General features: G+C 38.9%; 1 protein-coding gene across 1 annotated transcript in view; it reads right to left on the bottom strand.

Moving 5' to 3' along the window:
• Nucleotides 1-5,364: 5,364 nt before the first annotated feature.
• Nucleotides 5,365-22,193, bottom strand: part of cd36 (CD36 molecule (thrombospondin receptor)) — a 37,940-nt gene continuing 21,111 nt past the window's right edge. The window contains exons 7-14 of the mRNA XM_060842554.1: nt 19,934-19,983; nt 19,387-19,456; nt 14,747-14,934; nt 12,837-12,955; nt 11,663-11,736; nt 10,814-10,868; nt 7,363-7,521; nt 5,365-5,409 (exon numbers count right to left, since the gene is read on the bottom strand). Coding sequence (XP_060698537.1) covers nt 5,395-5,409; nt 7,363-7,521; nt 10,814-10,868; nt 11,663-11,736; nt 12,837-12,955; nt 14,747-14,934; nt 19,387-19,456; nt 19,934-19,983 — 730 coding nt within the window. The 3' untranslated portion in view covers nt 5,365-5,394. The remainder of the gene's footprint in view (nt 5,410-7,362; nt 7,522-10,813; nt 10,869-11,662; nt 11,737-12,836; nt 12,956-14,746; nt 14,935-19,386; nt 19,457-19,933; nt 19,984-22,193) is intronic.

The raw sequence follows: 22,193 nt of genomic DNA, 5'->3' as shown, positions 1-22,193 counted from the left end.
TCTATAACTCTATGACTCTATATTGGACTCGAACAAGACACGGCTTGCTTAGCTGGGTTTCTCCTACATCTGTTTGCATTTCAGGCAAAAACTGCAACTTTCTGCAGGTTATCAGCCAGTGAAACTTGCTTTTAAAGGTTGCACGTGATGTTAGCTCATTTGAATTAAATCATAGATCAATTTCTCCAGCTCAGCCATCTCAAACTAGCGTGCATTTCACCAGTACATTCAATCATACGCACAAATAGAAAGGCAATGCAAGCATTTATTATCCTAAAACGTTACTATCAATATGAATAATATTTTAAAAATTAACTTTTCCTTCTATTTTTGTGGTAACATTTTGACCTATATTACGTCTTTGATGGATAGGCAGAGTGAATGGTTGTAATGGAAAAAAATACAGTTGTATGCACATGGCAGTTGTGGTAGTCTGCAAGTGAAATACTGGTGGTTTCTGTAAGTTATAGCACCATCTACTGGGCACAAGAGAGCTCCAATTTAAATTTAATACCTTTGAATTTTGCAATAAAGTTTAACATTAATGCCCTAATAATTATTACTGCTTAACCATAACATTGTGATTTTCAAAAAGTTTATACTTTGGTTTGAAATTTCATTTCATGTGAAATAAAAGTAACATTAATTTCCATAGTGTTGATCCTTCATTAGCCAGATTGTGACCTGTTTTAAGATACTTTAAGGTCTAGGTTTATGCAAATAAAAATCTTGGTAGTTGCAGCCTCATGATAAGGTTGTGGATTCATGCCCCACTGCAGAAATGGACATGACTCTTAAATGTTTATTGAACAGAATAAGACCATTTGGTTCACTATATCTGTCCAGGTCAACAAAGGTCTGATGATACTAATACTATTTTCCCCTTTAGTATTAAATTATCAAAGGGACTGCCCTAGATATGAAACAAATCAACCAGTTTTAGTGTAAAAGATCCCATGAGGAGAGCAGGACAATTTTCCTGATGCCCTGAGAATCATTACTTCCTCAATGAGAAGATGAAAAGTAGACTAAATGATCGTTTTGCAATTGTGTGACTTTGCTATTCGAAAATCAATAGCTATGCTTGTCTACAAAACAACATTGATCATATCCTAGGACACGTCGATATAAAAAAGAAAGAGGTGTTGGGTGTTTCGAAAAGCATAAAGGTAGACAAGCCTCCAGGACCTGATGGTATGTGCCCTAGAATACTAAGGAAGGTGAGGGTGGCAGTTGCTGGAGCCTTGTACAAAATCTTGTAATATGTAATGATACAGGGTGGGTAATCTTAACTATGTTCACAGAAACAATTGTGTATTTGTATTTGGAATTAAGTGTCAGAAATGGCACCATTGTGCATTGAATATGAATCACTGTTAGTTTAGTGGAAAGATGCAAATACCCAAATTAATTCAACAAAAACAATCAGTACTAACAGATTTCTCTTTGGTTCTCACCTTCCCAACATCTCCCCAGCCCCCACCCCTCCCCACGCACCCACCCCCCCCCCCCCCCCCCCCCCCCCCCCCCCGCCCACCACCACCACCACCCCATTCCATACACTCAAGATAGTCCTGCTTGCAGGACTTGTCCTGGTCCATAGCTGACTTTTAGACATGGCACCAGGAAATACACATGGTTACAGCAGTGAACAGCCCACCTCTAGCAAGAGCGAAGATGGGTATCATGGAGCCAACGTGCACAGATTTTGGAGAATATTGTGAAAAAAATTCACTGAAGGTTACAGAGACAAAACCCTCCGTGAAACTCATCAAAATTGACACTTTGGAGAAAGTCAGGACTGCAAATGTTGGAGATCAGAGCGGAGAGTTTGGCGCTGGAAAAGCGGGTCAGGCAGCATCCAAGGAGCAGGAGAATCAATGTTTTGGGCATAAACCCTTCATCATTTGCTCATTTCTGGTAAAATTCACCTCTATGTTCCTAAGGTTTTTATTCTGTGAAGCCCCTTGCTGAATTCACATAAATTTAGATAAGATAGTGCAGTCTAATGTTGTTGTGCACTGATATGTGTTGTTGCACTGATATGCATTATCTCGGATATATGGCAGAAAATGTTTAAATGTTATCATCAGTATAGATTAAAACTTCTAAGCAGATAATATTCATGGCAACAGACATGAATAACAACTTGTAAAATCTCTCATCAGACCTAATAATTCAAAATCAATGTGGTACATCTGAAATGTAATTATTGTTACAAGATGGGGAAATGCAGCAATTAATTTGCAAATACCAAGGTCCCACAAACAGCAAGTGACCAATGATCTCTTTAAACTTAACTGCTATGCCTTCTGCTGAATATGGCTAAATAGAGCTCTGGACGTGTAAAGATATGAGTTTGGCTTGGCAGACCACAGGTACAATTTTCTAATTGTTCTTGTAGATATTGCACCACTGCCAGCACTATCTATTCTGGATCTCGAAGGGAATGCACTTCAGACTGGACCTTGATCTACATGTTCGTGCACAGTTATCAATAGTTCATTTACATGATAAATGATGAGTTAAGTGGATTTTAAAACTCAATAGCAGTATGTATCACTATATACCAAATCAGCATCTTAAGAAGGAAATGTCCAATGCTATTTGTATCAGCTAATTTGTCAGAATTGCCAAAAAATTATAATAGTCAACACATGAAAAAACATATATTGAACTCATTGTATCAGTCTTTATAAAGTCAATAGTTGTGATCCAATATTGAGTTGAAATCAACTTTATAGGTAGACTAAATGACTTCCAATAAAACCAGTCTGTCTCCAGGTTTAAACAGACAGATTCTAAACAAGGCTTCACACCTAAAATGCTTGTCTAACCTGAGATATCACTTCTTGTCCACACTGATAAAACCTTAAGTTATCTCGCAGCAAGTGACTTGAAAGAAATTCTTGGATTTGTATCTTAATCAATTGAAACCTGCATCTCCTTTCTAACTGATTAAAAACTTAATGGGAGAGAGTCAGCCATTTTAGGTGTGTTCAACACATTTGCATCAGTTATATGACCCTTTGATCTTTTACTTATAAATTCGGTATCTGATTGCCTCCTCTCTCACTTGACCTAATGAAGGAAGAATGCTCCGAAAATTAGTGTTTTCAAATAAACCTGTTGGACAATAACCTGTTGTTGGGTGAATTTTGACCTTATGGAACCCAATCTAACACCAGCACCCCCACACAAATAACTTCCAATACCCAAAAACAGCCACTAATATTGTTCTTAGTATTATTCCAATGTCCTCATATCTGCTAGGAGAGGTGAAGGCAAAATTATTTCTCTGGATACGGTTAATAAAATAGTAAGAACACAAAACTGAAACTTCTGAAAGTTATGTAGACAGTAACTGAAGGACTTTCACTTTTGAGAAAATTTAAAAAACTACAAGCCAAGTTTCACAAGGTGAACTTTCAAACGTGATTTATTTAATTCAATGCAATACATCTCAAAGTGCTTCGTTCTGCAATACTACACTGGTATTATAAGTAGGCAGTGCTACCAACTGTATTAAGAAGCATACACTTGGTAATGATGCCCATACAATTATTTTTACACCATTGGCAATAATAGTCTGTTGTCCTTCACTACATTGTTTTCACTTACTCTTTCTCCATGGAATATTATTACATATGTTCTGAAAACAGGCAGAGAATAAATGCACGTCTAAATCTGAACTCCACACATTAGACGTAAAATATACAATTGACTTGATATTTAAAATGGAAGAGAGATCTTGACTGATTTAGAAACTAATTATTGGTTATAAAATAGTCTCCATTGTGACAGCCCACATTTAACCTCTGCAATAGTTAGTCGTATAAGAACCAAAGCAACATTTCAGGACATCACATAGCAGATCAGTGATCTAGAAGCTGAATTTCCAAAGAACAAGAGATTGACTTTTAATATTCATTTGCATTTGAACTCTAACTTTCTCATGAGTTTTGGTAGGCCTAAGATGGGCTTCTGGATTTATGTGAATTGATGAACTGCCTTCCCTTACTTATATCATCTAGTAGTATCTGAAGGGATGCCTGAGACCAAATGGAACTAAGGGATAGGTGATATTTACCTTTCGAGACAATTGTGTGAGCATGAGACTGAGTGTAGGTGAGAGTCAAGTAATCAGTGTTGCTGATTTTGTTGATTGTAAACTCTGACTTGAACAATACATGCCTGGACTCTGTCTAACCAGCATTTAATTCTTTGCTATTTTTTATCCAAGAGTGAATGGCTTCACCCTACTTATCCAGAAGAGTAACAAGGAACTCAAATTTTGATATTTCTGATTTTATGAAGACAGAATAAATTAATTTTAAAATACAGTGATTAGAGATATTGTGGTTTTCTTGACTGAAGCTGAACAAAAGAATAAGGGCTAGTTTAAATTAGTGAAATAGCCAGATTTGCCCAAAAGTGACAGTGTGTGTAAGTTCAAACACAGGGTAATTCTGACTTTGTATAACGTTATAATTTCAGTAATAATAAATCAGTCTAATTTTGAAAAAAAACTTTAAAAGATATATACTCTAGCTCCATGTTGTTATTTTTTCATTATGGTCTGAAGCAAGAAATTGCACCATAATACCTTGAGTAGAAGAAATGGTAGTTTTCAACTTCTGTGTAATTATTATACATGTAAATAAATATAATATTTTTGTTTTAGCCTGAACAGATAGGTGGTATTTATAAAATTATGGAGTAGCTGGGAATGCTACTAGAGATGGTAGAGATTTCATGAAGTCTCTGGATTGTGATACATTTTTAAGAAGTAATTACTAATCTCATTACATGTTCTATCACCCATGCACATATAAAGAGGAAATCTTTCCATTAATAAGAATTAAAATTGATAGATGTATTCTGCTATGAATATCAGTGAAATGTACTGAATTCCAAATGCAAGTAGATTGATTTTTTTAAAAAGATAATGCATAGTAGGTTTTCTGCTCAGGAAACATATGTTGAAGACACATAGTAAAATCAATTTTTGTATAGTTCATAATGTTTGTTATTGGAATTATACCTTTTTGTTTTCAGAGATCTTGAAGCTGCCGTGCTTTTGGCAGGATGTGAAGAACCTGATTACTATTAGGAACTATGATATTTAATAACGTCACTATATCCCTCAAATACATTCAGTTCCTTCCCTTCCCACTGCACCATCTCCCAAACTAAGACTCACAGAATTTACTGAAAAACATGCACAACGTGCTGTCCTAATATTAGTCATTTGCCACTAAAAACTAACATTTACAAAAATCAGCAATCTTCTCAACATGTATTCTGTAGGTATTTCAAGCTATCGATACTGTTGTTCATCACATTCAGAACATCAAATAGGATTAAACGTTTCCACTCTTCTATTCTTCTTTATTACCTATTCAAATACTAAAAAAAACCAAAAATTATTTTTTGTACTTCTATGCATATTTGATACTTCTACCGTAACATTGATTTGCATCAATCATTCGAGGGCCAAATAACTGGAAATAATTTGAGAATACATATGTAGTGTGGCACTAGGGGAAGAAAGTGAACTTTTCCATTTTTTTTTCAAATCGCAGACTATGTATAAATTTCTCAGTAGTTTGGATTTGAGGCCTTTAATGAAGATGGTGGGATCTTGTGTGTCCCAGACCCGCAAAGTTAAGAAAATCATGAACTTCCCAGCTATCCCACATCCATGTTACCACAATAAACATAATATTTCCAATTTCACTGTTTTGAATTTCGAATGCGTCATGAACCAATTGCTCGTTTATGCAAAATGGCAATTGATTCTACAGCCAGTAAAATACCAAGCTAAGCAAGATGGAAGGAAACATATACGGTGTCCCCACTATGATGCAGCAGCATCAATCCCACAGAAGAGACAGTAACGTAACTGGTAATCTCTGTTTCTCACTCTGGAATAAATAGTAGCTATGTTTTTTCCAATTTTTCTCTGCATTGCAAACTACAGAGGAACCTCGATTATCCAAATTTCGGATTATCCAAAGAAGATCTCAAGGTCCCAATAGAAACATTACATCAACACTGATCGCGTCTTTTGTTTACAATGATTAAATAAATGAACTTGGCTTATTGAAATGCTGCCGAGAACAGTCCTGGACATCGATGGGACCCCAGGCACTATCTCCAAATGACTGAACTTCCGCCCTCTCTCTTTCTCCGAACACTTTCCCTGGAGTTCTACACAGGCGTGTACCCTGAACCCCTCTTCCCCAGATAATCTCTCCAACATAGTCCTGTACAGGGCAAAGTTGGAACTCGTCAAAAAGTTGCAGTAAAACGGTGTGTGTGTGTGTGTGTGTGTGTGTGTGTGTGTGTGTGTGTGTGTGTGTGCGCGCACTATTTTGTGGCTTACCCTGTAAAAGGCAGCAGCAGTCTTATCTGTTGGTGTCCAGTCTGGCTCCCCCAGAGAGGGGGTGGAGGGTGAAGGGGGGGCTCACGAGGGCTGACAGGGGAGTGGGGTTGGATGGGATTGAGGGGGCAGGCAGAGAGTGGAGTGGATGGGGGTGGGGGGGGGGGGGGGGGTGCGGACAGGGGGCGGGTGGCCATGCACAGTGTGCTGTTGCCTAGTCTCCTGAATGGGGAGTGGACTTAGCAAGTGCTCATGATGTCAATCCCCTTGAACTGATGGGGGGGGGGGGGGAGGCTTCAGCAATGCTGCAGGTCCCTTACACACAAGTGTGTGTCTGCTCAGAAACAATCCCTGAGACAGAGAGAAGAAGCAAGGCAGGCAGAGTGAGTAAAAAGGAAACTTCAGAAAACTTTGAGTCCCAGAGGAGAGTCATTGATCAATTAACCGAATAATCAATTATCTGAACGAAATAGTGCCCGCCCATCTTCTTTGAATAATCAAGGTTCCTCTGTACATTACAGTGTCATTGCTTTCCTAAGCTTTGAATATTGATTGTGGTAACAGTCCTGTTCATTGATCAACTTGTGATAAAATCAAGAAAGCTATCTGAACACAATATGATGCCTGCATGAATTGAACATTCTCCTCCACTTCATCTGATATTTACCTCTGATTCTCCAACCATATTTGAGCAGGACAACAGAGAACTCAACTAGTCTTCATGGCAATCAATGTTTGGGGTCTTTGTGGTCAAATTGCATTTTCAAAGAATGTTGGCTCTTCTGAAAGTTGGATTTCTAAACATCCTTTATTGTGGACGTTCGAATTTTATGTTTTACATCTTCCTATAATTATCCGTATCATTTTTTCAATATGTGTTTCTTTTTTATGGCATTCCTGAGAACTTTTGACATAGGCCCACATTGTAATTTTCATCTTATCCTAGTAATAGCTGTATCAGCATGTTTTCTAATTACCTTTCCTTTGCTTGAAGTTACACAGAGAGCAACTGTGCATGCGACGACAATCAGGCTTCCAACACATATCAGAGTTAACTGAACAATACCGAGTGCTTTCATGGGTATTGTTAGAGAATTTCTGAACATCCCTGCAGTTTCATCATCAACAGTTCCTGTCTAGGATTAAAAATAAATTCAGAATCTTCTTAATGCATTGCACATTATAGCATCAGCTTCTATCAGTAGACAGCAAGCAAAATTGCAAATAAGTTCTGTGGAGCTGTAGAATCCCTACAGTGTGGAAACAGGCCATTTGGCCCAACAAGTCCACACCGACCCTCCAAAACGTAACCCACCCATTCCCCTATATTTACCTCTGACTAATGCATCTAACCTACACATCCTTGAATACTACGGGCAACCTAGCATGGCCAATTTAATTCTACAATTCTTTGAACACTGAAATGTGAGTTACTTAGACCACAAGTCATTCTCTTACATCATGGCTGATCTGCAACCTAACTCCCTCAAAGCATACAAGCAAAAAAGGTAGAGATCCTGGAAAATTATCAAAATAAAAAGAACAGTAAAAGATGATAAGATGGGCTAGGAATAGAAAAAGAAACTTGCAAGTGGTATCAAAACCAACATGAAGAAATGTTCAACTACAACAGATAAAGAGATTGTCGGTTGCTTTGTAAGCTGTTAAGTTATATTGTCAATGAAATTAAGGTAATGGCAGAACAAACTGAATAATTAGTTCACATCAATATTCACTATAGAAGAAGAGAACAACATATTAGATAACCAAAGTAAACTGATATGGAATCAAAGATTGAAACTCAATTAGATTTATGTAAGCAAAATAATAGAAATGAAGAGTGACACTGAAGAGTGATTGATCAGTTGATTGCCACTGAAGAGTGACAGACCTCTGAAAACAGATGGTTTCCAGATACATAAGCCTGTACATCTGGGTTCGAGCTCCCCCTACTCCAGAAGTATATCATAATGTCTCTGAACAGGTCGATTCAGAAATATCTCTCATTTTACTGAAAAATCTTTAATGCATTCAACATGCACATTTTACTTTTCCATTGTGGTCTTTTTTCCATGTTGTTTAAATGATATTTTCTTTCAAGCCTCTTTCATTTACATACACATACATTGGGTCACTATACAGAGGAATAATGTCAGGAAGCCCAGAAACCAGGAAAATACCCCTCACCTCCCCCAGTATTTTAAATCTTTTCCTCTTCCCCAACTGTATCCATAGCAATTTCACCTACTGATATGTACCCTTAGTACTACATCATCCTTTTTCCATAATAAGATCATTAATAACCATCATATCACTCCACACTTACTATTTTCTATAATTAATGCACTTCACCCCCAACTAATCATCTCATAGGCTTTAGGGCCATAATCTTCTCCACCTCTTAAAGATGTAGGCATTAGTAAGACAATTTAGAAAATAGGGTGACATCAGCATACATTAGATTTTCGATGTCCCGAGATAAAGGTCCAATTCTCAGACCAAGGTTTGAATGTCAACTCAAGAATCTCACTAGTAAGTGACAAGAGACATGTTTGCATCCATTTCCATGGATTACCATTTGCTTATCATTACTACCAAGTTGATATACAGATTTCCATTCTTCCATAAACTAGAAACAAGATGGTGACAATTCCTGACATGAAAGTCAGAGCAAGTGACTCCATCAGGGACAGCAGTCACCAACATAACAGAGCACAATCCTTTGGCAGCAACTGACTGAATCCCCCATCCATGGTGGTTGTCTAATGTCAGCCAGGCCTCAATTTCATGAATATCTCCAATCCACTTACAATACAGCATTTCAATTCAATGCTGCATTTCAGAATGCACTGGCACTTTTCATTGCAATGCTGTTGCCAGAACACTGTGTGCGGGTCCAGACACACAACTCATGGAACAGACAGAGTGCATCTCAGGGATCCTTGTCTGCTGTCTTAGTACTCACTCACTTTGTGCCTACTTGACTGCTCACAGCATCTCGACCTTGAATTGGCTGTATGCACTTTGGCCCCTCAGCCAGTGCTTGACAGGTAAACCGTGAGGGCGGGATTCACTTATTGAGCTCAATGATGGGCCATGAATCATAATGAATGGGGATGGAGCAGGCTCACTGGGTCAAATGGCCTACTCCTGCTCCTATCTTCTATGTTTCCATGCTTAAAAGCACACAATCCTTCGTGTGTTTAATATATGCACGTATATTCCAAGCTGAATGGTTAATACTAATAGCGTCAAGACAACAGGAATGGCAATAAATGCAACCAGATGACAAAAAAAAATGTATCTAGTCACAATATTTAATTGATTATTTTCTTCTTCTAAGTTAATTGTGTTTTTGTTTTGTTAATTTACCATCATCTTTATTAGTTAATCTTCCCATTACCACATCTATAGTGCTTTGTTTGTCTTGCACTCTTGAGTTTAAATTCTTCTACTTGCTTACATAATTTACTATTCTGTGGTATACTCTCACACTACCAAAACATGCTGTTTCCAAGGACTTTATTTTTGACATTAAATGAAATTGTTAACTATTCTGGAGTTGAATCCACAATCAGATCAGCCATGATTTTACTGAATGACAGAGCAGACCAGAGTGGTTTGTAATGGGCCAGGCCAGACCCCCTCAGAACATTTCAAGAAAAAAGCCCACACCTTAACTTTGCTGACTGTTTTAAGCAGGTGTAAACTGGATATTCCCGGAGTGATGCAATTAGCCAACCATTTAGTTTTAAACAAAATAGAATTTATTTGCAAGATGACCAAATGAAACACAAACAAAAGAGAACAGAATACAGAGTAACTTAACCTATCTGAAAACCCAACAGATTATCCCAACTTAACGATGCGGTTCCAAATACTTGCAACAATTCCCCTTGCCAAAATAAAAGGTAAAATCAAACACAGGATCTTACAGGAAAGATGTCAGAGAGAGAGGAGGATCAGCATGGACCTGCTTCTCTGGGTCCAGCAGCTTTACAACTGACTGCTAGCTAAAAACCAAACCAAACCAAAACAGTGAAAAGCTGAGCTGAGAGATGGCCATTACCCTTCCATTGTACAAGTGTTTTTTTTTAACTTAAAAGCCTTTTGCCTGAATCAGTTTCTGTTTGCTATCATCAAACTGGCCCTAAAATCCTTCAAATCTAGACCTCCCGGAATCTCTGTGTTTACCACCCCTCTGAAAAATAACCAGGGGCAACACAGCTTTGTTAAAGGAGCAGAATCATCATAGGTTAAATGGCTGCACTTGATTCATATGTTTGCACGTTGGAATGATTTAAATAAACTTTTTGATATTAGCGTATTGATTCTACGTATCACTAAGACCAGAAAATACAATAACAGCTTTCTCAGTAGAACTGATGTTTATGATTGTAAAGCTGCAATGTAGAAATGTCCCCTTACCTCATTAAGCCAAGCAAGTGGAAAATATGTTGGCTTCGTGATATTCTTTAATATGCTACAAAGAAAAAATATTCTGTTTAAAAAAACATGCAACATCCCTTTTCAGTAACTATGAACTTGTCATTGAATTGAACAATTTCCAATATAAATCAATGCCTGTGAAATGGTGTTTTATTTTAATATATCCCCATTACAATGCTGGTCGAGTTACTGACTCTACCCTTCAGTTCCTCGAAAACTCTGTTCTATGTATCTTATCCCTTACTTGGTTGTTTTGCCCCATATGCCATGTTCACAATCCTACAGTGGTTATCAATGCTATAAAGTCTCAAATTTATCATCTTGTATTTAGATCACTCAACTCCACCTACTTTCTTTGCAACCTTCCTCAGCTTTACAAGACCCTGCCCAAACTTGTCTTTCCACTCCCTCTGACCTTTTATAGACTCTTCATCCCTTATTCCCACCACTGGCAGGAAGACTTTCAGCTCTGTCAGCCCTTCACATTGGAGTTCTGCCCTTGCCAACTAACTTCTAAACAGCAGCCTAATTTTTTAAAAAGGCTTTTGCGCAATATTTTTTTATTATTCATCCATTGGCTTTTTGTTTGAATTCCACCCTCTGTGTAGCACCTTACGATGTTTTATGAATACAAGTTGAGATTGCAGCTGTTGAATGATTGGAAATTGCTAAACGTTGCCTGATGCATTTTTGCCATAGGTTCTGGCTGCAAGTTTCATATCTTGTTTGCCACACTAATTTATCCTCTAAATACAGTTCTAATACTACTATTTTTAGGATAATTACTTGTATATGTTTTGATAGTGTACACAAAAAAATCAAACGTACTCAATTTTCTTTGATGGTTTAAACATTAAGTTGATTTGTATTCGTTTAGCAACTCTCAAAGTAAATCCAGTGACCTGCAAAGAGAAAGAAATTGTAAAGATATAATTCAGAGAGAAATAAATTATAAAATATTGAAGAGTAAACAATGTGTATTAGATAAATAAATAATTTAATCCATTCAGTGACTGCATGGTCCTGAACAATATGTCTCAGCGTGAAATCTGTATTTTACTGTTACAGTTTTCAAGTCCTATTAGTTGTTCTCTGAGGTTCTAGTCTTCAGCAGTCAAGTTTTCTGATTGCTAGAAAATCAAGCTCACAAGTATTAAACATAAAACAACAGTCATGTTTGAGAGACAATAAGTGGCTCTATCTCTGTGTCGGGGCCCTTCTCCCAAACCATCTTTGTTAAAAACAAAAGGAGGTAGATTGAAAGTTGGATTTCATAGTTTAGAATTGTTAACTTCCCAATCCCTAACCTCGCTTTGTTCTCTATGAGGTGTTAATAGTTACTCCCATTTCCCCTATCCCTTACTGTTCCACTTCATAAGCTTCACAAGTGCTGTTAATCCTTGATCACTTGAGTTAAAACTCTGTTTGTCCTCGAGATCCATGGTTGCTGTAGAAAAATTACCATCCCTCAGGAGTTTCATTCTGTAAAGGTAAACTACACCTAATTATAAATTACAACTGCACAGACTGAAACAAATATTTCACCAATCACAACCCATAAGTTGTACAGTAGAGGTTACTAGGAAAGATTCTCCTTCTCAACCTCTCACTTCCCCTTAGGCAGGGTGACCCTTAGGTTAAACCACCACCAGTTATCTCTCTCATGAGAGAGCAGCCCTTTCTTCTGGTGAGATTATGGCAACTTTTACTTGGAAAAATTTTCGTAAAATCCTCAACAGATGACATTTTTGCAATGCTTTTGTGTGAGCTTTATTTAGTGCTGAATACTAGAAGGAGGATGTAGGATAAATTTACTGGCAGTGAAGATATCAGGAGAGGAAAACAGCTGAGCTCTGATATTCTTATACAGTCATTTTCCAAGTCATTAATTATTTCTTGAGAGGACACAATGGCTCACTGTTTTCAATGGAAGCAATTGAAAATGCATTCAAACAATGATGAAGGAGGTAAAACGTTTTTATAAACTTAAATAATCACTTACAGGTTCCACGTCCAGAAAGGTTTGATGTTCTTCCTTATTGGGATTTATCCCATCAATTGCGTTCACAATTTGATCACTTGCGTATAGGAAGTGAGGGAGTGAAATATAAATCGGTTGTCCTGAAATTCAAACATACCATTATAATGCAGTTATGGGATACAGAATGGTGAAAGGAGTAACTCAGAGTATAGAATTTAGGTCATACTATAACATGTTTGCACATCAGCTAATTTTGAAGAAGGAAACTAATAAACCAATGAAAGCTGGGCAGTGGTCCAACAGAAAAGTAAACAGTTTGCATTTAAAATGACTCAACAAAGATCAGAAAAAGCATAAAAATGAGAATGGCCATTTCAGCCTATCCAAACCATTGTTCTTCCAGACCAAGTCCCAATCTCTTTTGTTGTTATTTTTTCCTAATTAAATCCCTCACCCATCTCATGTTTTGTTACATTATTTACTGTATCAATTTTTGTCATACTTTCCTCACTTGGTCCATCTCTTCCTCAACATCTCTACAATCGGTTCTTCTGTACATCATAGTTGCATTCTTGTGCAACCCCATGTTATAGAAAAATTGCGCTTTAGATACAGCACTTAAAGCGTTGGCACTGTAATCATGTTAAAGCCAACATATTTTAAAAATTCATAGTGGTAGAAAAAGCATACCCAATTCATCAATCACATTACAGCGAAGTCGTGTTGGCGAAACACACGTTTAACAGAATGACCTGTATTTTGATTTCTGGGGATAGGTTCTCAATTAATAACTACTCAAAGTCTAATAGTATCCACAGTTATTATGATTACATTTCCTCTCAACCTGCTTCCTATTTTGATTATGTTCCATTCTCCCAGTTTCTCTACCTTTGTCACATTTGTTTTCAAGATGCCACCTTCCTCACCAGTGCTTCTGATATGTGTACTTTATTATACAGTATCCTCATTGTCCTTTCCTCCCTTGACCATGACCCACAGCACATACCATCTCCACCACACACACTTCCTTTTGCTTGTCTTTGTCCTTATTTAAAATAATACATTAGATCTATAATGTGTTCCAGTCAGGACAAAGTGTCATCAATAAATATTATCTCTGCTTCTGTTTCTATAGCTGCAGCCTGATCATTCTTGACAATTTATATATTTGTTTTCCAGCATCCACAATCATTTGCTTTTGCCTTATTTAATGTACTTTGTCTTTTTAACACTACAGTCCATTCTTCCAACCATACCTGGCTTCTTTCAATGAAATGTTGCTTTTGTTGACCAAACTGCTCAAGAACCATCTCATTATATGAGATTGATTTTCTGTTTCTGTTTACTCAACAGGTTCTACTACTGCTCACAGAAACAGAACTGTCCACTGAACTGAAAATGCAGATCGCAAATAATCAAAGTTTGCTGATATTTTGATCACATGAATTTGCATCCAAGGAAACAGAAAAGCCTTAAGCTAATGCAACTCTAAGAAATGCTTTTGAACCATTTATTTCTCAAATTGGACCTTTTTTAGCACAGTAGCAGACATGTTCAGTAGACAACTTGATAATGTTTGTGGAGAACTGGAGAAACATTGTTAATATGTGGTATGTGGCAGGTAGCAAAAAGGTAGTGTGGTAGTTTCATTGTTTGATCTGGGAAAACAAAATAGACTATTATATCTGGCACATTTTCTTTAAATTAACCAATTCCACTATATCCATAGTTGAAGGGAAGACTTTATCAACTACTGAAATTCATTGTAAAATCGCCTTGATATCTGATGGCAAAATTCCAACTGGAAAGTTGCATGAAAAAAGAAAACAAGCTAAGTTAATGTTTCATAATTATTTTCAAACAGAATTACTATAGCCTAGTAGATGTTTCACTGGTATTGCTTACACCTACTCACAGCCTGTAGCACTTACTGTCTTTGCAAACACTAATACCAAGAATTCCTCCAAAGGTACAATTTTCTGAAACGCTCATATCTTTGCAGTAGCAGTGATTGTCAGGATTCTCAACAGAAGATGCAAGAGCTTGAGGAGGAACAACAAAACGATGAACAGGAATATTCTTCAGAATTTGCTTCTGTTCATATTCTGCAAAGATGGATCTGTGTGGAGAAGAATCAATAAATTGTTTATCCATTACAACCAATGGCTGGGATTATGCTCTTGGAGGTCGCAGATTCCTTCCTTTAGAACATAGAACATTACAGCTCAGTACAGGCCCTTCAGCCCGTGATGTTGCACCGACCTGTTAAACCAATCTGAAGCCTATCTATCATATACTATTCCATTTTCATCCATATGCTTATCCATTGACCATTTAAATGGACTTAATGTTGGCGGATCTACTACTGTTGCAAGCAGGGCATTCCATGCCCCTACTACTCTCTGAGTAAAGAAACTATCTCTGACATCCATCCTACAACCATCACCCCTCAATTTAAAGCTATGTCCTCTCATGCTAACCAATACTATTCGAGGAAAAAGGCTCTCACTGTCCACCCTACCTAACCCTCTGATTATCTTATATGTCTCAATTATGTCACCTCTCAGCCTTCTTCTCTCTAATGAAAACAGCCTCAAGTTCCTCAGCCTGTCCTCATAAGATCTGCCCTCCATACCAGGCAACATCCTAGCAACTTGCCTCTGAATACTTCTTATAATGTGGTGACCAGAACTGTGTGCAATACTCCCAGCATGGCCACACCAGAGTTTTGTACAGCTGCAACATGACCTCCAAAACTCAATCCCTCAACCAATAAAAGTTAACACACTGTATGCCTTCTTAACAACCCTATCAACCAGGGTGGCAACTTTCAGGGATCTATGTACATGGACAGCAAGATCTCTCTGCTCATCTACACTGCCAAAAATCTTACCATGAGCCCACTACTGTTTATTCCTGTTGCTCCATCCAAAGTGAATAACCTCACGCTTTTCCACCTTAAACTCCATTTGCCATCTCTCAGCCCCGCTCTGCAGCTTAACTCTGTCCCTCTGTAATCTGCAACATCTTTCTGTACTGTCCACAACTCCACCAACCTTAGTGTCATCTGCAAATTTATTTTCCTATCCTTCTATACCCTCATCCAGGTCATTTATAAAAATGACAAACAACAGTGGACCCAAAACAGTACCACTAACTGAACTCCAGGATGAACATTTCCCATCAACCACCACCCTTTTTCAGCTAGCCAATTTCTGATCTAAACCATTAAATCACCTTCAATCCCATGCCTCCATATTTTGTGCAATAGCCGACTGTATGGAACCTTATCAAACACCTTACTGAAATCCATATACACCACATCAACCACTTTACCCTCATCCATCTGTTTAATCACCTTCTCAAAGAACTCAATAAGGGTTGTGAGTTATAATCTACCCTTCACAAAACCATGTTCACTAGCCCTTATTCCTTTTCAGATGATCATAAATCCTATTTCTTATAACCTTTCCCAACACTTTACTTCAACCAAATAAGGCTTACTGGTCTATTATTAGGAGGGTGTCTCTACTCCCCTGCTTGAACAAGGGAACAACATTTGCTATCCTCCAGTCTTCTGGCACTATTCCTATAGAGGAGCGTGGTGCTAGAAAAGCACAGCAGGTCAAGCAGCATCCAAGGAGCAGGAGAATCGACATTTCGGGCATAAGCCCTTCATCAGGTGCTTGTGCAACACCACACACTTCAACTCAGATCTCCTGCATTTGCAGTCCTCACTTCCTCACACTATTCCTGTAGACAATGACAACATACAAATCAAAGCCAAAGGCTCTGCAATCTCCTCCCTGGCTTCCCAGAGAATCCTAGGATAAATCCCGTCTGACCCAGGGGACTTACCTATTTTCACACTGTCCAGAATTGCTAACACCTCTTTCTTGTGAACCTCAATCCCGTTTAGTCTAGTAGCCTGTATCTTAGTATTCACCTTGACAGTATTGTTTTTTTCCAATGTGAATACCAATGAAAAATATTAATTTAGCTCTTCTCCTATCTCTTTGAACTCCACGCACATCTTCGCACTACTGTCTTTGATTGGCCCTAATCTTACTCTAGTCATTCTTTTATTCCTAATATACCTATAGAAAGCTTCATGGTTTTCCTTGATCCTATCGCCCAATGACTTATCATGTCCTCTCCTGGCTGTTCTTAGTTCTCTATTTAGGTCTTTCTTCACTAGCTTGTAACTCTCCAATGCCCTAATTGAGCCTTCATGTCTATCCTAACATAAGCCTTCTTCTTCCTTTTGACATGAGTAAACCACGTCATGAGTAAACCACCTCACTCAACCACTTCCTGCCTGCCTGATAGGTACATTCTTGTCAAGGACATGCAGTAGCCGTTCCTTAAATAAGCTCCACATTTCAATTGTGCCCATCCCCTGCAGTTTCCTTCCCCAGCCAATGCATCCTAAATCTTGCCTAATCGCATCATAATTGCCTTTTCCCTATAACTCTTGCCCTGTGATATATACCTATCCCTTTCCATCACTAAAGTATACATAACTGAATTATGGTCACCTACCTCCAAATCTAAGACCTGGCCAGGTTCATTACCCAGTACCAAATCCAATGTGGCCTGCCCCTTGTTGCCCAGTCTACATACTGTGTCAGGAAACCCTCCTGCACACATTGGACAAAAACTGGCCCATCTTGAACTATAGTGTTTCCATTAATATTTGCAAAGTTAAAGACCCTACAACGACTACCCTGTTACTCTGACTCCTGTCCAGAATCATCTTTGCAATCCCTTCCTCTCCAAAGTGGATCTATTTGGAGGCCTATAGAAAACTCTCAGCAGGGTGACCCTTCCTTTCCTGTTTCCAACCTCACCCCGTACTACCTCTCAAACATCCTTGACCCTCTTTTACCATCTTCTCTGTTCTTACTGAAACATTTAAATCCTGGAACCTGCAACAAACATTCCTGTCCCTGCTCTAACCATATCTCCAAAATGGCCACAACATCGAAGTCCCAGGTACCAATCCATGATGTAAGTTCACCCACCTTACTCTGGATGCTTCTGGTGTTGAAGTAGACACACTTCAAACCAACGTCCTGCTTGCCGGTGCACTCTTGCGACCTTGAAACCTCGCTGACCTCGCTACTCTCAACCTCCTGGACACTGGAACTACAATTTTGGTTCCTATCCCCCTGCTGAATTAGTTTAAACTCTTCCAAAGAGCATTAGCAAATTTCTCCCCCAGGATATTGGTACCCCTCTGGTTCAGGCATAGGCCATACTGTTTGTAGAGGTCACACCTACCCCAGAATGAGTCTCAATTATCCAGGTATCCAAAACCCTCCCTCCTGCACCATCCTTGTAGCCACGTGTTCAACTTCTCTCTCTTCATTTTCCTTGCCTCACTAGCACATAGTATGGGCAATAAATCAGAGATAACAACTCTGTTCACTCTAGCTCCAAACTTCCACCCTAGATCCCTAATTTTCTGCCTTAAATCCCCATCCCTTTTCCTACCAATGTCATTGGTGCCTATGTGGACTATGAGATGGGGCTGCTCCCCCTCCCCTTCAAGGATCCTGAAAACACAATCTGAGATATCACAAACCCTGGCACCTGGGAGGTAACACACGAACCTTGAGTCTCTCTCATTCCCACAGAACCTCCTATCTATCCCCGTAATTCTGGAGGTCCCCCATGACTAATGTTCTGCTCCTCTCTCCCCTTCACTTCTAAGCAACAGGGACAGACACTGCGCCAGAGACCTGTACCCCATGGTTTACCCCATCAAGTCGTCTCCCCCAACAGCATCCAAAACGGTATTCTTGCTATTGAGGGGAACAGCCATATGGGATTCCTGCACTGCCTGATGGTTTCCTTTCCATCCCTTGACTGTAACACATCTACTTTTTCTTATACCTGAGGCGTGACTACCTCCCTGTAACTCCTCCCAACAATGCCCTCCACCTCCTAAATGATCCAAAGTACACCCAGCTCCAGCTCCAGTTCCCTAACGCAGTTTTTGAGGAGCTGGAGTTGGGTGCACTTCCCGCAGATATAGTCAGCAGGAACACTGGTGATGACCCTTACCTCCCACATTCTGCAGGAGGAACATTCAACTGCCCTAACTGCCATCCCCACTATTCTAAATTCCCAAAGAAGACTATTGAAAAATAAAGAGTAAAACAAAAACTTGTTATCTTACCAATCCGTCACACTGAAGTTTTGTTTTGGTTAGAGGAGCAGGATGGGTGGGAGATACTACCTAAGTAGTGTTTTGGGTAACACAACCACCCAAATATATTACTTCACTCACTCAGCAGTCTCATGTCCACTCCTGCTCAGCGTGCGCTCCGCCTATTCACAAGGTAAGTTTTTAAAGCTGTCACTTACCTTCTTGGCAGCTTTTCTCCCTTTCTCCTCGCAGCTCTCAAGAAATGGAGGCCTGACTCTTGAGGTAAGTCCCTTTCTATACATGTCTGTTCAATACATATCTAAGCATTAAATGTGTAAGCACGATGGTCTAAATGTATATGAACAGCAAGTGAAGCGTCCTGTACATGCTTTATGTATATTTTCATTGGTACATTACCTACAAATGTCAGATGAGAAAAAGTATAATTTCTTCTTATCATGAACAAATGGTGGAAAAGAGCTTGCATCTGTCAAAAAAAAATGTTTTTATGAAAAGTTGTGGTCAATGAGTGCTCAGTAAAATATTAGATCAATTGTGAGCATCATAATATTTGTGGGCAATTTGTAGATACTATGAATAGTAATTGTGATTTTCTATACTCAAGCACTCACAGGCATTAAATGGATCTTAATTTGTCATTGGAAATCAAACATAAATGATGATGTTGATATTATATGTTAGTTTGTTATGAGAAACAGAATTGCCACCTCATCTAAAATTAATAGCACAGGCCCTTTTTATTCTAACTGTGGTAGAATGTAAGTGATCCACGTTGCTGGATTGGCATTTTCTACTCTTCACATGCTTTTGATTCCTAAATATTAATAAGATGGATGGATCTGAGCAGCTCAAAGAACAGATATCTTGATCTGTATTTCTTCAAGTTTTCAGTGTTGTCTTTTTGAGAGAGTTTGGATAATGGTAGTTTTAATGGTAGCTTTACCTGTGCCATTGATCATATCACAGTATGAATCATTCCAGAAAGTCAGTTTTCTGAAAAAAAAGTATTGTTATGATTCAGGTTGCAGTGAAATCAAAATGCTAAATTGGTTAGTTAAAAGATAAAAGATAATAAAAGGCAGTAGATTACAACAAAACTGCCAATCAATAGTAAGGTGGTGAGTTTCATATGTCCATTTTGTGATCGACAACTCTGATTAAATGTGCACTATGACCACTTAATCTGCACAATAAATCCATAATTAAGGCATGCATGCAACTTGCACTGAACAATAGCTTTGTGTATTAGCTAACTCCTGGAGTTCAGTTACTAGTGGTGTACTGCAAGCACACTCCTGTTTGTCATTTTATAAATAAATGAGGGCGTAGAAGTATGGGTTAGTAAATTTGCAGATGACACTATGATCATTACAGTTGTGGACAGTGAGGAAGGATGTTGCAGGTAACAGAGGGACATAGTTAAGCTGCAGAGCTGGGCTGAGAAGTGACAAATGGAGTTTAATGCAGAAAAGTGTGAGGTGAATCACTTTGGAAGGAGCAACAGGAATAAAGAGCACTGGGCTAATGGTAAGATTCTTGGCAGTGTAGATAAGCAGAGAGATCTCAGTGTTCATGTACATAAATCCCTGAAATTTGCCACTCAGGTTGATAGGGTTGTTAAGAAAGCTTACGGTGTGTTACCTTTTATTGGTAGAGGGATTCGGAGCCATGAGGTCATGCTGCAGCTGTACAAAACTCTGGTACGGCCGCACTTGGAGTATTGTGCACAGTTCAGGTCACCACATTCGTGGAACCTCTGGAAAGCACTCAGAGGAGATTTACCAGGACGTTGCCTAGTATGGAGGGAGGCCTTATGAGGTCTATGCTGTACACTGCCTTGACTCTATGACTTATCTAAAGGAAATGTCAATATCACTTGTCAAAGGGAGCTGTCAAGGCAGTTAAAAATCCTAAATCTTTGGAACAAATGCCTAGAGTGTTTAAGTAAATGATTGCTTCCTACTTCACTCTGCCTGTTGACATATACTTGACAGGGTGGAATGGTGGCTCAGTGGTTAGCACTGCTGTCTCACAGCACCAAGACCCATATTCAATTCCACCCCCAACTGACCATCTATGTGGAGTTTGCACATTGTACCCCTGCCCGCGTGGATTTCCTTCAGGTGCTTCAGTTTCCTCCCAAAGTTCAAAGATGTGCAGGTTAGGTGGATTGGCCAGGGGAAAGGCAAGGATAGAGTTGGGGAATGGGTCTGGATGGAATGCTCTTCGGAGGGTTGGTGTGAACTTGATGAGCTGAATGGCCTTTTTTCAACCTATAGGGATTCTTCGATGGGTTTTCATCACCCATTCGTGTTATATGACTGATTTCACAACTATTCATTATCACAGTGGAGTGTCTACTTTTTCAGGTTTTACTGCCAGCTCTGAGACATTATTCAGTTTTTGAAGCATGACTATGTTGATTGTTATCTGGATTATTCACTTGCATTAAATGTTTATTGTAAATGTAGTAACTTTTTTAAGTCTATTGAAGTATTTCATTTAATAACATAAAGTTTATATGCAATATGTATTATCTGTGGAACTTTATTTTATAAGATTTTGTTTATTTTCATTTCAGTATTGGTCCTGAGGTCCATAACAGATATTGGGAGAGTTGGCATGTTAGGTGTAGAGAAAATGGGTAATGGGTAGGAAGCAGAAATTGGATATGGGCTACATAGAACCATGGATGCTGGGTACAAGGGCATGGATAAGCATGGGAGCTATAAAGAGACATGTGGAGTTAGGTATTATGAAGAGGTTGACAAGTATGATATAAAGACCAATGAGGGTTGGTACAGTAGCAAAGGTTGACACACAGAGTTTGAGCAGACATGGGCAGTGGGTACATGGCATAAGGAGGCATGCAGAATGTATGAGAAATTTGGTAGGGTGTAAGGAGTGAGGGCTGGATGGCTGCTCCACGTTTTAATTCTTTTCCTCAATGTACATGGCAGGTACTCATGTGACTCAGCCAATGTTGTCTATCTTATAGGTTGCAGGCAAGGATGCCCTGAGGCATGGTGCATTTGGGAAACCAAGCAAAGGCTATAGCAACAGATGAATGGCCACCGCACAACAATCAACAGACAGGAGTGTTCCCTCCCAGTTGGGGAACACTTCAGTGGTCCAGGACATTCGACCTCAGACCATCGGGTGACCATCCTCCAAGGCGGACTAGGGGACAGGCAGCAGCGAAA

This window comes from Hemiscyllium ocellatum, chromosome 23, assembly GCF_020745735.1.
Source record: "Hemiscyllium ocellatum isolate sHemOce1 chromosome 23, sHemOce1.pat.X.cur, whole genome shotgun sequence".
Classification (NCBI taxonomy): Eukaryota; Metazoa; Chordata; class Chondrichthyes; order Orectolobiformes; family Hemiscylliidae; genus Hemiscyllium; species Hemiscyllium ocellatum.
The sequence above is the reverse complement of the archived record's forward strand: the minus strand, read 5'-3'. Positions and strand labels throughout refer to the sequence as shown.